Genomic DNA, 24,260 nt, shown 5'->3' with positions numbered 1-24,260 from the left:
TCGGCTACACCAGTTTTTTTGGGTAGTAATGGAATTATCACCACTTTAACCACTTCATCGAATTGTCGGTTTGGCTTTGGAGTTGAGAGTTTACTCACTCAAGATGCTGAAGTAAATCCTCCATTTAAGGCCAAAAATCATTGGATTTACCACAATGGAATTACCACTCATAGTAAGTCTGATGAAATCCCCATGGAGTCCAAACATGGGGATAACCCTGCAACACGATGCTACTTGCTCAGCCTAAATTTCTCCTGCAGCGATTGCAGCTGGTACAAAATTCGTCTGGGCATCTGACCACTTGCCTCCCGAGGTTTGCATGTGCTACTCCAGTACTGCGGAGCCTCCACTGGCACAGAGAATTACGTTTAAAACTCTCTGACTTGTCCATCAGGCCTATTATGGCTCTGGTTTGTCTTATCATAGAGAGAAACTGGTCAAATATGCTCCAACACGAAACCTGTGTACCTCTAACCAGCTACTGCTCTGCAGCACCCAGTTTTCCAAAGTTACCATTGGGGGATGATCTTTTTCGGTTATTGCTCCGACCCTTCTCCCTCTGACCTTGCAGGCCATTGCTGACCATCTGACTTTCTGGAAGGCGCTTAAAATGCATTTTTTTTGGCTAGTCTGCTTACTGTGTTTATCTTATTTCTCTGGCCTGTATTTTTTTCTCTTCTTATCTTGCTACTTCTACAGTGCCAAGATACCCTTGTTGCACTTAAGGACGTTTTGATAGCAAACAGTAAACAAGTTTATCGGCAATTACAATAGAATTACGGATCTATGCGATGACTGCAACCCCCATAATTGTGACGGCTGAAAATGCAGATTTGTTTTATTTTAAACCCCCTTTATAGCACAGACTCCCCCACCCTCCCACATTACTATTAAATCATATACACCCCACATATATATGTGGTGTAAGGGGGTCTAAAAAAAGAGAAAGTCGGCATTTCGGCCATCGCAATTATGAGGTTGACATTTTGGGCCATTACCAGAATTACTGCCAAACCAGTAATGAGGCCTTGGGTCTCTTTTGAAGAATAAAGCTGATTCAGTCCCTTTGGTTTGGCAAGCATGATCAGGGAAGGAAAGGATGTAATTCACTGTGGCGCAGCAATCGTTTGGTGGCTAGCAAACCAGTTTTGATCATCACTTGATTTCTTGAGAATTAGAGAATTGTTCAAAGCATGAGGGGAAAACCCCTGTGTTCAAGGAGCTATTGAGGGGGATCAAGGAAGGGGCAAGAGTAGGTATATTGTCTTTGAGGGTTGTGGATCAACCAGCTCAGAATAAGATTGCTTCTTGTTGACTAGAGTGAGATATCAGCATCCTTTATGTGTGTGAAGCTGGGGGAAGTATTCATCTGAAAGTCAGGAGATGTTTACGATCTGGTCAAGCCCAAGATGGAAAGAGTAATGGCATGAATTTATTCAATGAAGAAGAAAGGAAGGCAAACTGCCAGAACTTGAGAAGCAGTCACAGAGGAAGCACATTCTCTAGGTGACTAAACCTCGTGTATATTCAGGATAACGCAGCAGTGGTATTGGTGGAGGGGGCGAAGCGGTCGTGGCGAAGGGATCTTTTCTTCCTAAGGATGACATTGTGATAACCTTTCTGGCAGTGTATGAACGCTTTCTGTGACAAATCGAGGGATTCAGTCACTTCTCCCCAGAGGGGGAGCCTTTCCTTGTGAAGCAAAGGAGGTGAGCCCACTAAGTAATACCATCCTTAGGGGTAGAGGCAAGCAGGATCTTCCCAGGAACTCCCTTTCCCCCTCAACCCACACTCCTCCAACAGCAAGCTTGCTGAAAGAAAGCAGGAGGAACCTTTGTACATTTGCTAATGTGATGTCCTATCTAAAGATAAGTACCTTCCTGGTACTGTGACGAAGAAACCCAAGCGAGTCATTACGAACGCGACTCCGAAACTAAAGAAGGGCTTCCACAAGATGCTGGCGAAGCCCCAGGGTAGTGTCATAAGAGAGGAATGAAAGCAGATGAGAAAGACACAGGAGTTTCAAACCAGCTGTGAGATGGACGCTGGTAAACTGGAGGGAACGCTACTTCCCAAGCAGGGGAGAAGCTGGGAGGAACCCAGCAGCACTGTTCTGAGAACAGACCTGAGAGTCTGTCAGCCAGACGGTGGTCCCAAGAGGGACATGAAACCCAGAAGTGGTTGCCGAGACAGGGAGAGAGAGAGGAAACCCCTCTCCGAGCTGATACCATTTTACAAGGCGCACACCGAAGCGAGTCCGAGAGAGAGAGAGAGAGAGAGAGAAGGAGCCGACAGCGGGAGTAGCACAGAGAAGAGGTGGCTGAGGGAGGAAACCCCTCTCGTAGCTAATACCACCTACCAAGAAGCACACTGAAGTGTGTCAGGGGGTCGGAGCACACAGACAGTCCTGACCAGAAGGAAAGAAGAGAAGGAGGAGAATGCCAACCCGGTGACGTGGCCTCACTACAATGAAGCTAACAGGAAGAGCGGAAGACCTGGAGAGAGAGGCTGTGATAACGATTGACGTAACAATAATCACCACTGTCAGGACTGGGGGCCAGGGAGTGCATGTGGTGAGAGTGGTGGGGGGGGAAAGGGGGCCCATGAGGCCAACCACAGCCAAAAAGACAAGCAAAACAGAAGCAAATGCATTGTAAGGCAATTAAGCCTTATGAGAGGGTTCTCTGCCCTTATTGCAGGGCAGAAGCCTATAAACTTCAACTACCAACAGCACAAGGGCCAGAGACTACAATGAGCGAGCCACGATCGGAGTGGCATGTTGGCGTGCAGAACAGAACACGGGCTTGTGCTCAAGTCTGCGACCGAGCAAGACACTACGAGCAGCTCCAGTCACAGGGCTGCACGCCCCAGAGGATCACGATCCTGGCCCCTTGCAAGGCTAAGATAAGTCCCACAGTGCTCATCGATACAGTGGGAAGCGAACTAAGTGCCGGGCCGGCAACCGCTACATGCCTATAGCAAAGCAAACGCCCTACATGAAGAGCGTCTACAGCACTAACCTGCGCACCTAAACTTGCCCATAAAGGGACAGCGCAAAAGCTAAGGGCGTCACAAACTATGAGGATGCATGCAAATTATCCAGGTGTGGCTCCTAACGAACGCTGCATGTAGAAAGCCACATGTGGCTTCTGCAAACTCCTGCATGTTATTAGCACTCAACCTCAATAGCTCCTGAACTGGTAACATGCACGCAGCAAGCAACGTGCGGCCATATGGGTGAACTAATACTAGCTCTCTTTGCAGCATTTGAACTGCTACTGCAAGGCAGCCCGGCACAGGAAACACACAGGAGGCAACACTCCAGCAGCCATACACAGAGCTAAGTGGTTTCTTTTTATTAAGTGCTGGTGCAACACCATTAATCCATGTTGATTACTGCATTACTTCTTGGGGGCACGTGTGCATGTATGTGTGAGAATGTACTCCATGGGTATAAAGTACTGTAAGATTAACCTACCCTATGTTCCCTTGCCTATCCATAACCTCTTCCTAAACCTCTTCCCGGTTTCCCTCGTACCCCGTTCCCATCCAAACATCGTTCCCTAACCCCTCCTTCCCTGCTGGGGTTGCAGAGTCCTGTGTAAACCTGACACTTGCAGGTACCAAAACCGCAGTGGGGTCGGTTGGTTTGTGCCACTGCTGCGCCTTGGATCTGTGGACCCTTACAGGAAGAGTTCCCTCACAGTAATATACAAAGTGAGAATACTTACTGGGCTCTTTATAATCGTCCAGTAGAGTAAAAAGTCATATGAGGAGTGAGAATAACTACTGGGCTCTTCAAATTCGTCCCAGTGAAACACGAAGTAGCAAGCTGAGTGAGAATAATTACTGGGCTCATCATACTCATCCCAGTGAAATACAAAACTCAGAGAAGAGGGAGACCCTTTACTGGGCATATCCAACAGGTCCCAGTGAAAAGCCAAGTGAAAAGAGGACCAAGGCTGGGGACGAGGAGTAGATTGTAATCCTCAAAGTATAAGCTGGAAGTCAGAAAGGGAAAGACTATTTCCTGCAAGAAGGTCACAGTGAAAGGACCTCAAGATATTGATACATCCATACAGAAGGGGAACCCAGGAATGTGGGAAACTCCCATAAGCGAATTGAACAAACTGTTGAAAGAGAAAGCCAAGAACTATCTGAAGATTCAATATTGATAGAGCCTTGTTGATAAAGCATCCCAGGAGAGGGACTTTACTTCTTTAACATTAGTGGAAGGGTCAGCTACACTTAGTTTTGGATGGAGGACAGACTTGATTTGGACTTCACAAATGACAACAAACACTGTAGTTAGTTGTGTTAGGTAGCAAAACTCATAGCTTATGGAAAGTTAGGAATTTCTTTATTATTTTGAATAAACACATTGAAAATGGCAACTTCTAGTCTATCTCCTCCTTCCGACCCGCTGCAATTCCTACCAACTGAATCCAAAGAGTTATACCTGTGTGTGCCTTCCAAAGCACTGCACCTTTTCATCAGGACAACTTCTGGGTTAAACCAGAGGTTGGCTTTACTGAGAGGTTTAAGCTTCTTTTGGACCGCTGGCGTTAGGATATGCAAGGTCCTTTGAGTTCTGAGCCTAGGTTGGAATGGGTAGTTATGATATAATATGATAAGGTATTTATAACGCGCCTATACACAATGTTTCGAGGCGCGACGAGGCAAGGGAGGGGGAACAGAGGGAAGACAGGTAACGATCTTACTAGGCCAGGTGTCATTCAGATCGCGCAAGTGCAGGGGGAAGTGGAAGGGGGAAAGTGCGAGGGGAGGGGAGGGTGGAAAGTGCAGTATATGGGGGAGGGGAAAGTGCAGTACGTGGGATAGTAGAATATTAGGATAAATAACGGCCGGATGGTGGCAAGTGCAAGGTAAGAGCAGGCATAAGTGCTGGTGGGGGACTGTAGGGATACAGAATACAGTTCCCAAGTGCGAGTGTTGCCAGGGAGGCAGTGCAGGTGTGCAAATGGCAGGGCCTGGGCCCAAGGTCACAAAGGGCGGCCAGGTAGCCAGTGCAGATTCAGCCAGGAGTTTAGCAAGGGGGAGGGAGAGAAAAAGCATAAGCAAAGAGGAAGGTTTTTAGGTGCTTCCGGCAACGGAGATGGTTCTCCTCAAGTTTCAGAGAGGCAGGAAGGCTGTTCCAGAGGGAGGCCCCTGCAGAGGAGAGAGATCTACCACCAACTCGTCACTTGGAGAAGCGACGGACCCTGAGGGAGTTGAAGGCGGATGAGCGAAGAGCTCGAGAAGGAATATATTTGGGAAGAGAGAGTTGAAGGTATTGAGGCCCCAGGCCCCAGAAGGCCTTCTGGACAATGCAAAGGGTTTTGAACTTAATCCTTGCAGCCACTGGGAGCCAGTGCAGAGATTTCAGTCCTGGAGAGATACGATCCCTGGGCTTGAGGCAAGGACAAGTCTCGCAGTCCTGTTCTGGATAAGTTGCAGAGGGCGGAGAGTGGAGGCAGGCAGATTTAGATAGAGGCTGTTGCAATAGTCCAGTCTAGAGAGAACCAGGGCTCTGGAGACTGTGAGCTTCTGGGGGAAGGAGAGTAAGGGAAGAATACCTCTGATGAGGCGCAGCTGGTAGTGGGACTTCTTAGTGACATCAGAGATGTGAGGGGAGAAGGAGAGTGTGGAGTCGAATATGATCCCGGGGTTTTTAACCTTGCAGGTGGGAGCTGGAAGAAGGCCAAGAGAGGCCGGCCAGAGAGCTGCAGGGAAGGAGGGAGTGGGAGTGCCAATGAGTAAAATCTCAGTCTTACTGGCATTAAGGCAGAGGTCATTGGCGGCACACCACTCATGAATAGCAGACAGACAGTCAGAGATGAGGGAAGGAGAGGAGGAGGCCGAGGGTAGCCTGGAAATGAGCTCAGTATCATCCGCATAGCACTGAAAGTTGTGGCATAGAGCGGCGATGCGGTGGGCAAGGAGTGCCAGATATTGGTTGAAGAGCCAGGGAGAGAGTTAGATCCCTGGGGGAACCACAGGTAGAGAAAAAGATATTGGAGAGGAAGGACCCGAGTTTCCGAGTTTCAGCGGAACTAGAAGTCGCATTGGGGTCTTGAAAGTGGCATGAGCACAGACTTATAACTCTCTTCGTAGCCCTCACAGGCATAGAGTCAAGTGCAGGGAGTAACCGATGTTGTGATCTTATTCTTTTTGGCAAGCCACGACTGGAGGAATGAATGGTCTGTCCAGGGAAGAGGAGTGGTTAGAATGTCAGTTAGCAAGAGGGAGGCCGCAAATAATATAGCGGGTTTGTCCTCCTGAGTGAGAATGCCCCGGGGGCCAGATCTTCAGCGCTAAGGTATTGCAGCTGTTAATAAAGGCAATGGGATCTTTACTTGGGTGATATTCTAACCAGATATTAAAGTCATCTAAAACAACAACAAATCAGATTTGATTTTAAGGTTGGAACTAATGCCAGGCTATTCGGGGTGGATCACTGGCGGGCCTGTAAATAGTGACAACAGTAATGCTTGTGTTGGGATCTAGGATGCATTTACATAAATTCAGAGTTGCATTGATGGCGGTAGTGAAAGAGAGGAAGGATGTGCCAGGGAAAATCCGTCACCTGCTTTGTTGATCCGGTTACAGACCTGGATTTTGTACCCATCCGAGAGCAAGGTATTCACCTGGGTAGTTTAGTAGTAGAAAAACAAGACTTCAGAGAAGATAGGAAATCAAGATCACATTCTTCAAAAAGGTCATGTGGATCAAACAAATGCTTTTCAGCAGGGCTTGTGTTTAATATGGGCATGGACCAATAAGGCTTGGCTAAGTAGATCGTAATGCAAGAGAGAAACAGAAAATCCCTCAGGTAATCCTAACAATTCTAACATTTATTCAAGAGCTATGGTAGTGTTTATTCTAAAGGAGATTGCTGAAGCAATAGAATCCCAATAGAGTAACAGGAAGTTAGGTCCAGATAAGATCCCAGGTGACCTATTTAAAACGGAGTGCTGTGTGGGGCCAGAAATGTGAGGTGGACAAATTTATGAAGAGTTTTCAACTTTTGCCATTTTATTAAATAAAACAAGTTGAATGACCGCCTCACTATCCCTAGCCTTACAAGGATTACCCTGGCTAAAGTAAACTAAAGGGAACACTCTAACCAAGGGATATCTAACCCTCACACTTAAACAATCAAAGCAAAAAGGTATTATATGGAAACTCAATTCAACAAATATATACAACATATAACCTGTTCACAGATTCAATGTCTTTTATCGTGGACTGGGTGAACTTGCCTTCCCCAGATCCAAACAAGGGTTTTCTTCACAGTTCCATGGAAAAACAAGGAAATCCGATGTAACACAAAGTTATATTGCTTCAATGAAATAGCCTGACAGAGTCTTAAGCTCTAACTCCTCCTGGAATAGGAACTCTCCCAAAATATCATGAAAAGGTCATAAGCTCTCACTCCTCCTGGAATAAAGAACGCTTTCACATTTTTGGCAACAAATAGTTTGGTCAGGATGGTCTGCTTCAATAATAACAGTACAAAGAAGTGTAACTTTTCTTCAACCAGCTTTCACAATTCTTCCTCAAATGTCACAACTCAACATGTTGTTTTCTAATAGTACCACTCTTCAGCACCTGCACCTTCTACTACCTTATTTACTCTTTCACCAGGTTTCTTCTGGGCAATCACTTCTTAACCTATGGGTATACTTGCCTGCCCGTCTACTTCTTCAAAACCAAAACAGATAAGTGCTTCAATGGTAACTTTCACAGTAGAACAACAACAACTTCAACAGTCTCCTTTGATATCGAAATGCTAGCAGCTTTCAGGGACTAGGACATTCACATTGATATATTAGGACTGGTCTACAAACGATTCTCATCTCCCTTTGGATAGCTTCTCCCAGAAGGGCAGCCTGATTACCACCTTTCTTTCCCTTCTGCATCAACAACGAGATAATAGTCAGGATAAAGTATTTTCCCGTTTCTGCCTTGGCTGCAGCACTGAGTTTATAACAACCACACTGAAAGGTGTCCCAGAACCTGGGTTACAACTCTGACAACCCTGGGGATTTCAAACATTCCCCTCTTTGTTTGGCAACCTTTGTTAGACTTTTTTTTTTATTTTTATTTTTTTATACTTTACATAACCCAAATGGTTTTTAAAAGTTTGTACATTTCATTTCTCTTCTTTCTTTCTTTATTTCTCACTTATGTTCCTTTTTCTGCCATTGACAAAATTGTGTCCAGAATTTTTGCCGTAGCAGTTACCCAAATAGATCGTCCACCTCCAATTTTTATTTGTGATAGCCAGGCCTCTTATCTCTAAAATTTCATTCGTGTGTAATAAGTTGAGGCGGGCTCTTAAAAAAATATTCCTCAGCTTTCTGTTTGGATATTTTTTTACGTATGGTTGGAGTTCGTGTAGTTTGTGAACGGTTTGTGGCAGATGTGAAGTTAGCTTATATGAGGCTGCTTTGTCCAGCGTACATAGCCAATCCAGCTCGTTTAGCTTCTTTTGAATTTTCGTCGGATTGTCCATAAGCTCTTTTTTTGAACATTGGATATGATCAAGTTTCGCTTCTTGGTCTCTGTACCATTTACTCAAAATGGCCACACCACCTTCTTCTGCTTCTTTATTTATAGCCCCCACAAGTTCTGGGCGATTTTCCATCAGTAATTTCCTAAACAACATCATGCTGTTCCTTTCCACTATGGAGGCGAGTGAGAGCCGACTCATTTCCCGTCTAATCAGGGCTATTGGCGTTGACTTCGGTAAATTCAGGACTTCTCTGCAATGATATTGCCTGTTGTTTAAGTTCTCTTGGCTTGGGTATTGGTGGTATGCCTGAGATTCTGATAAGGCCTCCCCACCTGGTTGTTGGCGTTTGCCCAGATTCATATACTCTGTTCTAGGCTACGTTTGATTTAACATCAGCCACTTTTCTATGTTTTTAGTAGTTCGGTATTCATAGTACTTCTTAGCTTGCTTTTGTAAGTTTACACCAGTTTGGTATTTGTAATGCTTATTAGCAAGCTTTTGTAAGGTAACAATTTTCGTAATGCTCATCAGTCTGCCTTTCACTCGCTCGCCATTGATCCTGCCTGCGCTCAACACTCATCCTGCACCAGAGCGTCCCGAGTGACTAGTTTGTCTCAGGCTCCTTCTAAGTCACTTTCAGGTGCTCCTCTTTGCGTTTGCAGGACTGCTGGACCCATGGCTTCTCCCGACCAGGTGTAGTCACTTCTCTTTGCTCGTCACTGCTTCTGCCAGGCTGCTTTGGAGTCGTCCTTGCTCTTGAGAGTCTCCTGTGCAGAAGAAGAATATGGATCTTAGGCCTTAAGACTTCCATTATTATAGAACTTCCTCTTATTAGGCTTTTATGAGCTAGGGGATTTTATAACCGCATGCATTGCTTGGCTTATAACAGGATGTTTATTCCTTTTAACACCACAGGGTTTATGGCTGAATTTGTTCCCATTCAGATGGTCTCCTTGTGGAACAATGGAATTATGTGGCAACACGCCATTACATACTATGGTATTGGTAAGATGTCCTCTTGAGAAGAGGTTACATACTCTGTCTCATCCTATTGGTATCCCTCCCTCCCCCGACCCTTTTCTTCTCCTGGGGGAACTTCCCGCAGTACACCACTCCCAAGATCAGGAATAGTCTGCCTTTCCCTGGCCACCCGGGAAGATACTTTAGGCAGGGTTTCATAGGATTCATCACACTGCATAATATGGGCACCCTTTTTTATGTCTTTTTAATGCAATTGCATCCACAAAATCTGTTCCCAGTACTTGGACTTCAGCAGAAATCATCACCCTGTATAAAAAGGGTGGCCGTGAGAATCATGCTAACTTTCACCCAATTTCACTCATGGACAGAAGAGGAAAGTTGGGGCGCTTAAACACCTGTGTGAAAGAAAACACAAGAGTAAACCATCTTCACAATGGGTTTCTGATGTAGCTAGGTATGTGCTCATGGAACTCTGTATTTATACTGCTCTGGGATGCCCGGAGAAGGCTGCTAAGATTTGGCAGAAATGGGAAGAGAGGTACAGGTGAGCCACAGCAAGCTTAACTAAGTTTGCAATTTGTGGGACGCTAAAGGTTAGGCATACACTTCCAAGCTGTCAGGGATACACTCTAATACCTGTGGGAATGCGCAATCACAGCATCTTTGATTAAGCAAAGTGATGATGACAAACAGATATTTCACTCAGGTCAATCTAGGGGTCAACTGTATATCTTCTATGTCCCAGGACTACTCAGACGTGTTTGAAGACAGGATCCCCAAGGACCTACCACCCCACCATCCGGAGGACTGTGCCAGTGACATTCCACCCAATGCCATAGTCCCCTTCGGACGCAGGCAGTCGTTAACCTTGCCGGAACAAAAGGCCTCACGTAAATACCTTGACCACAATCTAGTCTTACCCGTCTGTCGAAATCTCCTGCCAGAGCCTCCTTATTTTTCATCTCTAAGAAGGACTCAGAAGAACTAAGACCCTGTATTGACTTTCGAGGGCATAACAAAATAATGGTACGAGACCGGTACTCCATGCCCTTGATCAAGGACATCGTTGAGGCAGTCCAGGGAGCAGTGATTATTGGTAAACTCGATTTAAGGGGTGCTTGTCTTCTGAGGATTAAGGAGGGCGACGAGTGGAAGACATCCTTCCGAACTCCGTTTGGACTTTTCAAATACTGTGTGATGCCCTTCGGCCTGGTAAATGCGCCAGTCGTATTTCAACGGTTTATGGATCAACTCTTTGCAGACCTACTGCATATATCAGTCATTGTATATCTTGATGATATACTGGTGTTTTCCAACCATGCTGATTTACATCAAGAGCATCTCATGGAGGTACTGGAACGGTTAAGAAGATATCAACTGTTTGCGAAGCCTGAGAAATGTCTAATAGCAGTTCCCTCCGTCCCTTATCTTGGGGTCATCCTGTCGGAGAAAGGTTTAGAGATGGATCCCAAGAAAGTCTCTTCAACTCTCGATTGGCCAATACCCTCTTCGATAAAGGAAATCCAAGCATTCCTTGGCCTATCGAATTGCTACAGAAAGTTAATTTAAAACTTCTCGGACAAGGTTCTTCCATTAAAAGCTTTATTGAAGAAAGACATTCCATTTCGCTAGAGTTCCGATACTGAAGGGTTAAATTCAGCATTTTGTTCAGCTCCCATTCTCAGGCAACAGACCAACAATTTTCTTTCATCGTCGAAACAGATGCATCAGCAGGAGCCATGGGCGCTGTTCTCAAACAAGAACAAGACGGAAAGGAACATCCAGTCCCCTACTATTCCCTAACCCCTATCGAGACTCACTACTCTGTTGTAGAGAAAGAATTGTTGGCTGTTAAGCAGGCTTGTACCAAATGGCGCCACCTACATCAGGGTTCCATGCATCCTTTTGAAATCTAGACGATCACAGCAACCTTAAGGTTTTACAACAGATGGAATGTCGAAATGCACATCAGGCCAGATGGGCTTATTTTTTTGCACAATATGATTTCTTCATTACCTATATTCCAGGCAGTTCGAACACTGTGGCAGATATTCTGTCCAGATGACCATTGGTTTGTCAAAGCTTCCGCTTCAAAGGAGAGCTTCTGTTACAAGATGTAACATTTTTGGACACTGTGTCGCAATTCCTTCGAGAGGTCAAGACTGCGTCCGTCATGGCCTTAATACACCTCTCCTGGGATCTACAGGCCCAGATGTCTATCAAGGAGGGATTGCTCTTTCTTAAAGGCCGACTTTACATTCCCGATATTAATCTTCAACATCTCGTTTAGCTGGCCATAAAAGGGGTGACGGCTACCAGAGATCTAATAAATCAAGTCTTCTGGTGGCCAACCATACGGGCAGATGTCAAGCAGTATGTCCAGTCTTGTACGGTGTGTGCCAGGAGTAAATATCTCCAAACCTGTTGGTTTATTTGAAAAAGCCAGAATGCCTGCTGAATGCTGGACTCCCATATCCACTGACTTTGTGGTGGATCTTCCCCCGTCTCAAGGGTTTACTGCCATAATGGTTACTGTGCACAATTTCAGCAAGGTAGCCCATTTTTCGCCATTAAAAGGGGTACCCTCGGCCGCATTTAGGCTAAAGCAAAAAATACTTTTAAAAAAAGTGTAAAAGCAACTGCTGTCACCAGTCTGTTCCTTACCACATCTAAATGTAACCAAAGGTTCCCTGGGGGTATGTCTAGGACAAAACAAAGAGACACCTTTGCACTGTATTGGAAGATGCATTGTACAATGACAATAAATTACCAAAATGGGCAACAAAGTAAAAAGACTAAGGGAAAATAAGTTTCCCAATACTGCTACTAAAGGCCCTGTGAAGTGAAGCTGAAGCCTTCACTTCACTTAAAAAAAGAAAAGTCAGGACAAGATGAAAAATAGCAAAATGTTTGTTGGGGGGGTCCATAAAATATGAAGTGAAAGTTACTAAAAGGGAAAACTTTCCTAACAGCTATTACACTTCAGAATGACAGAAAATCCTTCACACAGTAGGTGTATGATAGGCATTGGAAACATATGTGGATTTAGTGCAATAGGCATGGCATTACTTCTGTTAACTGACCCGTCCTGGTGATTCTACAATTCCTACAGGGGAGTGTTGACTTTCGTTTGTCTGTATCTTCGTTAAGACATCAGTGGACAGCTATCAGGGTAATCAGGGAACCATGCGAATTAGGTTCTGAGTGGGAAGTTCTGGTGCGCAAGAGCTGTGCTCAATCGCAGCATTCTACTTCTTTAGGGCCTCCGCCTAGGGAAGCTACCTTTGCTCCTAAAGACTCTGCAATATTCTCTTTGGGCCCTTGGAGTCATCAGATTTGAGATACTGGACTATGAAAGTAATACTCCTGGTTGCCATAACCACGCTCGTAAGTTAAGGGCGATTGGAGCCCTCTTTTTGCAAGGTCCTATTTCTTCAAGATCTCTCAGGTCACCTAGTATTGCTCTGTGATGCACAACTTGTTCCTAAAGTGTCATCTAAATTTGATCGTTTAGAGGAGGTGGTCCTGCCAGTTTTTTACCCCAATTCATCCTTCCTTGTTGTTAAAAGGGCTGTGGTGACGTATTTCAGAAGGACACAGGGGTTCTGACAAGCCTCCGAGTCACCTTTGGAGGAGCAGGTCCAGGTAAAACAGTATCCGTTACTTCCATCAGCAGGTGGTCAGGAGGAACAATTGCACAAGCCTCTGGGGTTTGGGATGTTCTCTTTCAGTGACAATACAAGAACGATGTACTAGGGGAATGGCGGCCTCGTGGCTAGAAGTGCAAGGGATGCCCTTTCGGGACATTTGTCGGGCGGCCATTTAGGCGGACCTGAATACATTTATTCAACATTAGTCCCCGGCGTACGTGCATCCACGGAATACATTTAACGTGATTGGCTCGTTTCCGAGCCATACCATGGTGTAATCCCGTGGGCGCACGTACGTGCCTGCGTTTGTTCCCTGGCGGGGGCGTGGCAGCCCCTTAGCTAATGAGGAGGCTCGAAATGGGGCTCCCCAGGCTGGAGGCTGCCTTCGTCCCCCGCCGGGGACACGGATAACGTCCTCCATCCCCCCCTCATCTGCAAACTAGCCCCTCCCAAGTCCACTTACCTTCTTTTTTCTTCTTTTCTCGGGAGCGAACGCGCTGGGAACACTTCAGTTCCCAGCGCATCCGCTCCTGATGGCCGCCATGGAAAGGGAAAATGGACTCTGTTTTCCCTTTCCCGGTGGCCATTTTATTTGACTTTTTTTTCTGTTCCGAAATGCTGCCGCTTTTAATACTCTGATCTAACGGACAGGGGTACTAAAGGCAATAAGCCCCGAGACGACGGGCCAATACAATTACCTTGGGGGTGTTGGCCCGCCGTCTCGGGGCTTATCGCCACAATAATGCCGGAGACCTGCCAGGCCATATTTGTACCACATTTGGAGTGGGGTGTTGGGTGAAATGTCTGAAAAATGAGGTCTTGTTACTTCCAGTAATGGTGTTGGGAATTAGGAGCCATCCAGGGGTCTGAGTCGTTCAACCATCCATCTTCAGCCTGGGAATTGCTCAGAGAGTAGCTAATGGTACAAGGCAGAGGGATGTGGTGTAATGCTCAGATAATTACCAGTAATCATCATTACCCCTAGTCCTACTCTTCTACTTTACACTACTTACGACTCGCCTCTCTGACCCAAGTGGGATGTCTGGTTCCAGAAAGGATTGTGGTTTTAAATTGAGGCAGTATAGGGGCAGTGAGGCTTTAAGCCATACACTGGAAGGGGCAGGGCCCTAAGAAGGAAAAAAAGAAAACTATTTGGACGGTTCTGTGACGAGGAAGAGTAGGACCAGGAGTAATTAAGTATTCCGAAGAGTTAGGGCTGGCAGAAGATATACGGAGGTCCATTTCAAAATGATGTTTGGGGCCCTCTTGTCTATATCTGGGAAAAACTGCCTCTATAGGTTAACCACAAAAATGCATTGATCTGGTGTGGTTTGACTTGTTAAGATGCAAAATGACAGTGGGGAAATGGTAAATGAATTTATGGGGAACATGCACCATTAATGCCATAAACGCAATGAGAAGAAAGATTTCAGTGCAGGATTGGTAAAAGACTTTTAGAAGGCTTTAGGGAGGCAGCTGCAGTGAATAGGTGACGATAGAAAATATGTTTCCCAATGCAAATTCCAATGGGTGATATGTCCCCTGTAGAACATCCCGGTTGCATAACATGAGCCACACATTGATGATCTTAAATATCAAAGTATAATTCACTGGCCCACACTTAAGACCTGAAAGCAAGGTTAAACAATCTTGATATAATTTAGCACCTTTTAAGAGCTCTGTCATTGACCAGAAAATACATATTCAGTGACAAATGTGAGAATGATGCTTCTGTTGGGATCATCTGAATATCAGCCCCATCCAGTGGCTTCATTCTTTTGCAAAATCCTCGACATAGGAAGGGGTTCATAGCTGCACATGTTCACATGGCAGCATGGGGGCGTAATTTTAGGGGGGACATGGGTGTTTGTCCCCCCCCCCCAACTTTCATGGCACACCATTTTGTCCCTATTCATTTGGCTGGGGCACCTTTTCTTCAGAGGTCATGTCCCCGCCAACATTTTCTGCAAAGTTACTGCACTGCATGGCAGGGCTATTGACCCCTGGATGGAAGAACAAAGAAAGACAGCCAGCGATGAATCTAAAACTAAAAAGTGGCTCTTAAGTAAAGCTATGATGCTTTCGTCACAATTACAAGGGGGTGGGGAAGTCAGACACATTTCAATTGAAAAAGTCGAAAGGCCCTAATTGCAGGCCTGGAAGAAGTTTTCAATTATTGAAGAAAGTTAAGGAGGAGCTGTAAGATATGCCTGATAACAGAAGCATGCAGGATCAATAGCAAGAATGTAATTGGCGAAGGAACAACCATGAGTGCCAACTTTTAAATGTACCCAGGGGGCTGCACCCTATGGGGCAACCTTTAATCCAGGTGATGTAACAACACAGGAAGTCAAATCACAGTGACCTGACTCTGAACGACACACTGGCTAGTCCTTGTTTTTTTTTAATGGCAGTCTGCTTTCCACAAAAATGAGAACATGATGGATAGATATAAGGTTTTACATTAACCATAAGCATTGTTTTGGGCAACCTTCCATGGAAGGACAGAGACTAGTTTGCAATGGGTTGTCCTCTTCTGTAATGGGCAAAGTGTATAAAAATGACGGAATTCAAGGTTGGCCAGCGCAATTATCGATGTAATGATTAATTCACAACATTTTATTCAACATTTATGTGGTGCAAAGAGGCCACACAAAGGGAAGAAGTCACAATACACAAACCCAGTGACATTACATTGTGTTACTTTTTGATTTTACCCTCCTTTCTTTACTTTAATAATTTCTATTGCGCACCAAGTGACCCGTAGGATTAAGGGCGCAACACACAACAGACATAACCAGAAGAAAAAGATCCAAATAAAACAGCCTATCCAGACTCAGAAGTAAAGAAATATCTTGTGATCCTATCTAAACAGTACAGTTTTCAATTTCTTTCTAAATTGTCCAACGGAACCTTCCACTCTCAAATCTGGGGGTATTGAATTCTAAACTTTTGGAACGGCTGCAAAAAAATTGCCTTATTTGACCTGGGTAAGCGAGCATCTATGCTCCTTCAACTGATGGGTATTTTTAGATCTCAGTGTTCTGGAGATTGCGTTCTCCAGAATAACTTCCGAAAGGTAGGCAGGACTTCCACCCATGCAACATGTGTGGGTAATCACCAACAGGAGAAAATCAATCCTGTCTTCAAGAGAAAGCCAGAGTAAGTCATGTCTCGCCTTTAAGAAATGAGCACGTCTTTTCAGGCCTGCTATAACTCTAACAGCACTATTTTGTATTACTTGAAGTCTTGAGCACTCCAATTTGTTATTCCTACTAACAGACTACAACAGTAATCTATTTGTTTTTTTTTTTTTTTTTTTGAAATTTTTATTTTAATTTTTCAAAATTACAATAAGATGAACAATAACATATTAGATGATTACAACAAAATACATATAATCTCTAACCTACATACTCAACTATATACAAACCCCCCCAGAGTCAAATCAGATCTAAAATCAGGGCTAATACAATAAAAGAAATTTACTCCATATCTTATTGAACAATGTACTCTTTTTCTCCCTCAGGTACAAAACCCTTTCGATATCAGCCAAAATATGCATCTCAGCAATCCACATTTCAATTGTAACAGGAGTAGATGTTTTCCAGTTTCTCAATATCAATTTCTTTCCCACCATTGCTCCCCGAAAGATCCACTTTCTCTGGGAGGTACTCAAATCTTCCAACACATCAGTGCTGCCCAGCACAATGGTCTTAAAGTCCAAGTGGATTCTCTCTTCGAGAACTCTCTCACAAATCTGATCAAATTCGAACCACATACCCCTCACTCTTGGACATTCCCACAGCATATGTTCAAAGGTGCCCCTCTCCTGAATACACGCCCAACAGTCAGAGTTATCACTCATTCCTCTTTCCATCAAACGCTCCGGTGTCCAATAAGTTCTATGTAGAATCTTAATCTGCCGCGATCTTTCAACCAGACTCAAAGAACACAGTTTCACATTCTCACAGATTCGAGACCAATGCTCTTCCGCAATGTCCTCACCAATCCTTCGGTTCCAATCCAGTCTCACAGCATCATTTATCTTGTAGTTGGACACAATTTGTTTATAAACATAGCTGACCAAGCCACAACCACTCACCCCAGGTATCCAACCAAGCAAATCCAAATTGACTCCTTTCTCCATATTTACGTCACCTACTGCTCTCCGGATCTTCCGATAGTCCGCCATACAAAAGGTAGGGATATCAAACTTCAACTTGACCTCTCTGGCAGTCATCCAAGTCATACCATTAAAAAGGTCCCCAATCCACTGAACCCCAGCAAGGAACCATTCATGCCAGAACATAACTTTCCCTTCATATGTAACACTCGGATTCAGCCAAAGTGAAGCATTCGGGTCTCTCAATGCATCGAAACCCAAACACTCATTCAAAGTCAACCACGAAGTCCGTAGACTCTTAGTCAACGGATTCTCCAACCTCCGTCTGCATGGCTGACTCGTTAATAAAGCCCGGGGTGACAACGGACTCACATGACTAGATTCCGCACCAAACCAATCCGTACCATCTGATTTAATACATGCAAATAAGGTACGGGCCATGAAGGCCAGATGATATGCCCTGAAGTCTGGCACCCCTAGCCCGCCTTTCGACAAGGGCAACTGCAGTTTACTTATCCTCAGGCGCGGAGGTTTATGATCCCACAAGAAACCCTGCATAAGCCTATCCAGTTCCCGCCAATACCTTTTCTCAATTTCCAACGGAACCATACTTAAAACATAGTTTACTCTGGGAGTTGACACCATCTTTAAAGCATTCACCTTCCCCCAAAGGGAAAGTTGAAGCAAGGACCATCTATCCAGATCTGATTTGAAAGCAGCACAGACCACATTCATATTCACTCTCACAAAGTCTGCAATTGTTGGCAAAATCCAAACACCCAGGTACATTAACCTCTCCGCACACCACTTGAAGCCCAACCCAGTAACCAATTGTTTGTCACATAGTGGGACAAGGGGTAGAACTTCCGATTTCGCCCAATTAATCTTGTACCCAGAGCACCGATGAAAGACCTCCAGAATATTCATAAGCACAGGTAACGATTCAGCAAGATTCCTAAGGACCAACAGCAAGTCATCAGCATATAGCCAAGCTTTTTGTTTCAAACCCCAACCATCAATACCCTGCAGGCCATCCTCAGTTCTCAGCTTAATGGCTAAAGGTTCAACACTGAGTACAAACAAAAGAGGAGACAACGGGCATCCTTGTCTCGTTCCACGTTCCAAATCAAAAAATTGGGACCTCCAACCATTAGTTTTGACATCCGCCGTGGGCTTGGTATATAGTAGTCTGACCCAAGAACAAAAATGATGACCAAAACCCATTTTTTCCAAAACACTAAACATAAATTGCCAATTGACCCTATCGAATGCTTTTTCGGCATCCAATGAGAGAACCGCCGAGTCTTCTGAAAGTTCTGACGCTCTAGCGATGGTACACAGTAAAGTCCTCATATTGCTGGACGTCGTCCTACCCTTAATAAAACCCGACTGATTCTGATCTATCAGTTTCGGTAGAAGATTTTCCAGCCTTAATGCCAGAACCTTGGCTAGGATCTTGTTGTCCACATTAATTAAACTTATAGGTCTGTAACTGGACGCCAAAGTTTCGTCTTTGCCCTTCTTTAGAAAGACCGAAATCGTTGCATGTCTAGTCGTATCTGGAAGCAGTCCCCGAGCCTTAGAAGTCACATACATATCCTTTAACAACTCCAATGCAGAATTAGGCAACCATCTATAAAACTCCACTGGCAGTCCATCAGGGCCCGGAGACCTGCCTACATTTAACTTAGAAATTGCATTCCTGACCTCATCCACAGTTACCGGTTCTTCCAACAAAGTTGACTCTTCTACAGAAATTTCTGGGACTGGAATTGCCCCCAAAAAATCTACATTGGTTGCATCAGTGTATGTCTTATTTCTATACAAATTCTTATAAAACTTCATGAACACCTCATTTATTCTCAACGGATCAAATGTAGTCATTCCACCAGAGTCCGTAATCGATGTGATTGAGCGCTCCGACTCTCTCAACCTCATTCTGTAAGCTAGCCAACGATCACACCTCTCACCCCGTTCAAAATAAGTGCACTTTTGTTGAAAATACCTTTTCTCCACTCTGTCAGAAATCAACACAGTCAATTCCCTTTTCAAACGATTCAACTCCGGAAGTAAAAACAACTGTGAAGGATCCACCATCAATTTCCGTGATAAATCATTTATTTTATTCTCTAATTCCAACTGCGAATTGTCCCATTTCTTTTTCAAGCCTCTCGCCAAATTAATAAACATACCCCGTACAGTACATTTGAAAGCCTCCCAAACTGTGCCCAGCTCCACCTCACCATTACAATTTTCCTCCACAAAATAATCTATTTCTGTTGAAAGTTTGGCCATCTCATCAACATTATCCAACAACATAGGATTCAGTCTCCACGTAAATTGTCTGTCCATAGGAAAATCCCATCTCAAATCAAGAACCACATGTGCGTGATCCGTCAACACAATATTACCAATACTACTCGCCTTATAACTCTGTAACATACCTCCTGACATCAAAACCATGTCAATCCTTGAATAAGTCGCATGCGCTCCTGAATAGAAACTGTATTCCCTTACCAACGAACATTCAGGGCAAGGTGGTTTCATTCTGCAATATTTATGCGCCAACTGTGGATGATGGTTCTTTCTTCAGGGAGGTTGCACAAACAGTTCAGGATCTAGGGACTAGTAACGTAATCTTGGGCGGAGATTTCAAAACGGTTATTGACTATACCTTGGACAGGAGCAATAACAGATTCTGCAGGAGAACTGATGTACTAACTAAGGCACTATTGGATTTGATGGTGGAGCATGATCTGAAGGACAGCTGGAGGAACAGTAATCTATTTGTGACCCAATAATTGCTTTCGCTATTGTCTTGCAGTTGGTCTTTGAGCCATAAGGAGCTATTCGTGATAACAGATTGATGCAATACGCTGAAACTAGACTGTTTACTTGGGGGTCCATAGTCATAAACTGATCTAAATAAACTTCCAATGTTTTTACTTTCCTATTTGGTACAATTTCATGACCTGCCACCTCAAACAACCTATATTTATCACCCAGCTGCGTGATTCTATCAGGAGTTCCCACCACCATCAGCTCCGTTTTTTCTTTGTTTAAAGCAAGACCGTTTTCTACCATCCATATCTGAATAACATTATATACCTCATTTACCCTTTTTCAGATCTTCTGCATACGAGCCAGAGAGCGGGATGACACACTGGGGGTCATCAACATAGTTTGTAAAACCAATACTCCGCTCATCCAGCAAGTGAAAAAGAGGAAATGTAAATATAAAAAGTGATGGCGAGAGGCAGGCTCTTTGAGACACTCCAAATTGCAGCAATACAGGGTCAGCTTCAGCAGACTCACTACAGACTCTACACGATCTAATGCAGAGAAATGAGTGTATCCACTCATCGGCCTTATCTGAAAAAGCTGCAACTTCTTTCAAGCTGGTGATAAGAAAGCATGATCCACCAGATCAAAAGCGGCGGTAAGTCCAATAACATTATCAACGCCGTTTGTCCTTTATCCATTCCCTGCAGGAGTCTTGACTTGAGGTCCAGTAATGCAGTTTCAGTACTATATCCCTGCCTAAAACCCGACTGCCTCTTGTTCAAAATATGATGACAATTAAGATATTCTAAAATCTGCCTGTAAGCCACACAATCTAACATTTTCAATAAAACTTGGGTGTTAGTAATGGGCCTGTAATTAGATGGGTCCAGAGGACAGTCCGGATTTCCCTTCCAGAATTACATTTCTCATGTATACACCCTTATATGGACCCAAGAAGGTAGACCCGTCGAATAGATACTTTGAATATAATTGTACAGTACCTCAGTTGGTTTATTCGCCTCCTGCAACGATCTGTGTACAAACCGAGTCACAAGTTTGTATCCTAGATGTGCCAGTAAATCATTTAATCATTATTTGGCCAAAACACTGAGTAACATTGCGTTGTCTCATGCCCTCCTGCCTATGAAGGGACAGGCAAGCGGCAAACAAAGCTGCTAGTGGGTTTAAGCCCTAGGGGTGCTTTCCCCAGTGCCACAGCAGGAAAACGTGGGAGCAGCCGGTGCCAACCACATGTCCAGGATGGTCGGAGAGAGGGGAGAAAAATTAAAGCAATCTACAGAAAATAGAAAGACATGGGAATAGGCAAGCTGTGCCTATGCCTACAATGAGTTGTTTTACCTCTAATATCCCACTCAACACCTGTGGAACAAATGGAGAAACATTTTGAGAATCAGGCCCATTCAATTGGATAAGTAACAAAATGAAAGAGATACTGGCAGTCCCGTCTCCTGTAGGACAACCGCCAAGTTTGAGGCTAGACCCATAGTTGGCATCTGAATGTGACATAACTATCTCCTTAAACACAATCCCCCCCATTTAGTGCATAGTACACCCCTGCGGCGCCCATACACACTCCACTCCGACATGGGGTGACTAGCAGGGTTTTGGCCACCCTGGCATAATTTTAATGGCTGAAATGCACACATGTATTATAGCACCTACCAATTCTTCCAAATATATGTACTTCGGTCCCTCCGAGCGCATTCAACCAACAGCGCATTGGGACCATAATGGCACTATAACAACTGACAAAATGAATGATCAACATTAAAAACGGCATACCTATTCCTTCTAGGTCCACGTCGCTGCTGTCTGAGCGGCCGCTGGATACTGCCCTCCCACGTGGCATTTTCACTCTCCTGCCGAGAGAAAAAGAAACCAAGATTAATCCTATTCGGGTGCAGGCATTCATCACAGCACCGATCTTTGCAGAGGCAAATGGAGAAACCCAGCTGAAGGTTCCGCAGTTCACATGGATGCAATGTGGCTAACTGCTTGACGGTGGGTAAAAGGGGGCATATTCTATTCCTGGTTTCCTTAATTCACCATCAAAACATTGCGTGACCCTAGAGGAATTACACTTTCTTTTCGGAAACGAGAGACTGCAATGGTGGTGATGCAGCACAGTTCAGAAACGTTGTAACATAAGGATTGGCATTCCTTTGTAGCAGCTTTGTTGAGATTGGCAGATACTGGACAATTATCTAGTGCTGGTTTACAGTAAAGTTAAAAACCAAATTAAGTCTTACTCTTGTTCCAAAAAAAGAGAAATTATTTCTTGCCTCCAAATATTATAATCTGACCAATTTCACATCAGAACCCTTCGCAGTCGCCCCCAAAATATAGTACTCGGCAATTAAACATGGATGTTCGCTGTAAGTGCATTGAGCCTTTTCCATACCATAACTTGTACCACTGAAAAGACATTACTTCTAACATATAAACCCTGCTTACTTTGTATCCTGTGTGTGGGGCCCACACTGAGTCTGTTGTCCTGGTGGGACCCATTTGTAGAAGTATTAAGGTCTTTCAACGACAAAGATAAAGGTGCACCTTAGCTTGTTGGAACAGTGTCTCTGGTGTGTGATCCCTTGTCCAAGTTGCCAAAAATGACTTGCAACTCGCGAAGTGATCTACAGTGTAGGAAACTGTTCGGAACAAGAGAGAGCTGGTAAAGTTATTCTTCCTGTGCTCCGTCCGGATCCAGAGGACAAGGCCAAAGGTCTAGCCCAGGTAACTCAGACCTGTTAACAGGTACCTCTTCAGCACTAGCAACTGAAGACGGAAACAGCATCATGCCCCGTTTGGCTGTACACATTCGCCTTGCAATGTACAGGCTTTTTTGTTGTTAGAGCGAGTATTGTGACCAATAAAAAGAGCACAGGCCAACTTCCGTTACTCAGAGGATTCTTGCTGAATCACTACGCAGATATGTTTCACATTTAAAATCGTGGGCATTCGTGTGTTCCCAAACGCGCTTTGCTTTTATGCAAATCGCCAGGCTTGGGTTGATGATAAGATACTGACCTGGGGCCACATGCTACGCCCCCTCTGCCCCCCACTACAACTCCTTCCAATTAAGTCATTTTTGACAACAACAAAAAACCTCTTAATAGGAGATTTTCCACATTCAATGAAGCATTTTAGCAGAAAGCAAGCCTTGGTGTGCTAAAGGCGAATATGTTCGCTTTATTTATTAATGTACAATAGCCCGGCAATTATGGGAGTGCGCCTTCGATTCGTAATGTGGGCGCTACCTCTCCACCCTGCCTATGCCCGGAAAGAACAATGCATCCATTTGAGAGGAAACCCTCGTGCATGCGCGGATAATTACCAAAACACAATTAAACTCTTTTTAATGTCATTTATTTTCGCTGATGGTTACCTTGACGTCAAGGGCGATTAAGTCCGTGCCTTTTCTTTATCTCGGGTTTCTTCTATGAAACCGTCCCCGGCTCAGCCACGCTGCGACTTCTTGCTGGTGTTGAGTTGTTAGCAACCATCTCCAGGAAGTGGCTGCAGGAGGCCACTGTGTTTCAGTGTTTGTTTGCCTATTCATCACCATAGCCAATCAACAAGCACCAAGCAGAGACGAGGCACAAAGGGGCCGCGCTAGATCACGGTGTTCAAGGTTAATAAAGCAACAGATCAAGCAACAGTTTCTTAATGGGAAGCGGGAAGGCATGAAAGTACCACAGGACAAATGCTTTTCAGTTTTTGTAATGGGATTTCGCGGGTTATTTTCTTCCTGGGGTTTTACGGGTTACGTTCGTCCTGTAAGGCAAAACTTGTTTTTGCTTTCAAGATGATGATAACATAACAGTAATCATCATCATTTGTTTAGCACACTAAGATGACAGCTGTTGGAGACACTCAGGCAGCTGTGGACTATCGGCAGTCAAACGAGTCACATGTGAAAACACTGCACCTATCAATGCACATTGTTATGTCCGGTCTCTGCGCCTCGGCACGAGGGGAGACAGAACGCGCAGGGCCTTGTCAGTAGGCTGCAGTGGCGCAGCTCCAGCGGGAGCGAAATGAGACACACCACACTGTTCGTTACTGTGCCCGGAACTGCTCCCCGTCCGCGGGGGCGGGGCTTTTATTGAGACGCCCTGCGTCACCGCGTTGCGGGACGCAGGGCGGATATAACATTCCTCCTTTATTTTAACTTAACATT

General features: G+C 44.7%; 1 protein-coding gene across 1 annotated transcript in view; it reads right to left on the bottom strand.

Annotated features, from left to right (window-relative positions):
• The window catches only part of ODAD1 (outer dynein arm docking complex subunit 1), a 361,856-nt gene extending 338,245 nt beyond the window's left edge, over positions 1 to 23,611 (bottom strand). Inside the window, exons 1-2 of the mRNA XM_069637358.1 lie at positions 23,466 to 23,611; positions 21,863 to 21,939 (exon numbers count right to left, since the gene is read on the bottom strand). Coding sequence (XP_069493459.1) covers positions 21,863 to 21,929 — 67 coding nt within the window. The 5' untranslated portion in view covers positions 21,930 to 21,939; positions 23,466 to 23,611. The remainder of the gene's footprint in view (positions 1 to 21,862; positions 21,940 to 23,465) is intronic.
• Between the last annotated feature and the right edge of the window lie 649 nt (positions 23,612 to 24,260).

Source organism: Ambystoma mexicanum, chromosome 1q (assembly GCF_040938575.1).
Source record: "Ambystoma mexicanum isolate Mex_15411 chromosome 1q, UKY_AmexF1_1, whole genome shotgun sequence".
NCBI classification, from domain to species: Eukaryota; Metazoa; Chordata; class Amphibia; order Caudata; family Ambystomatidae; genus Ambystoma; species Ambystoma mexicanum.
This window is presented reverse-complemented; position numbering and strand designations above follow the sequence as displayed.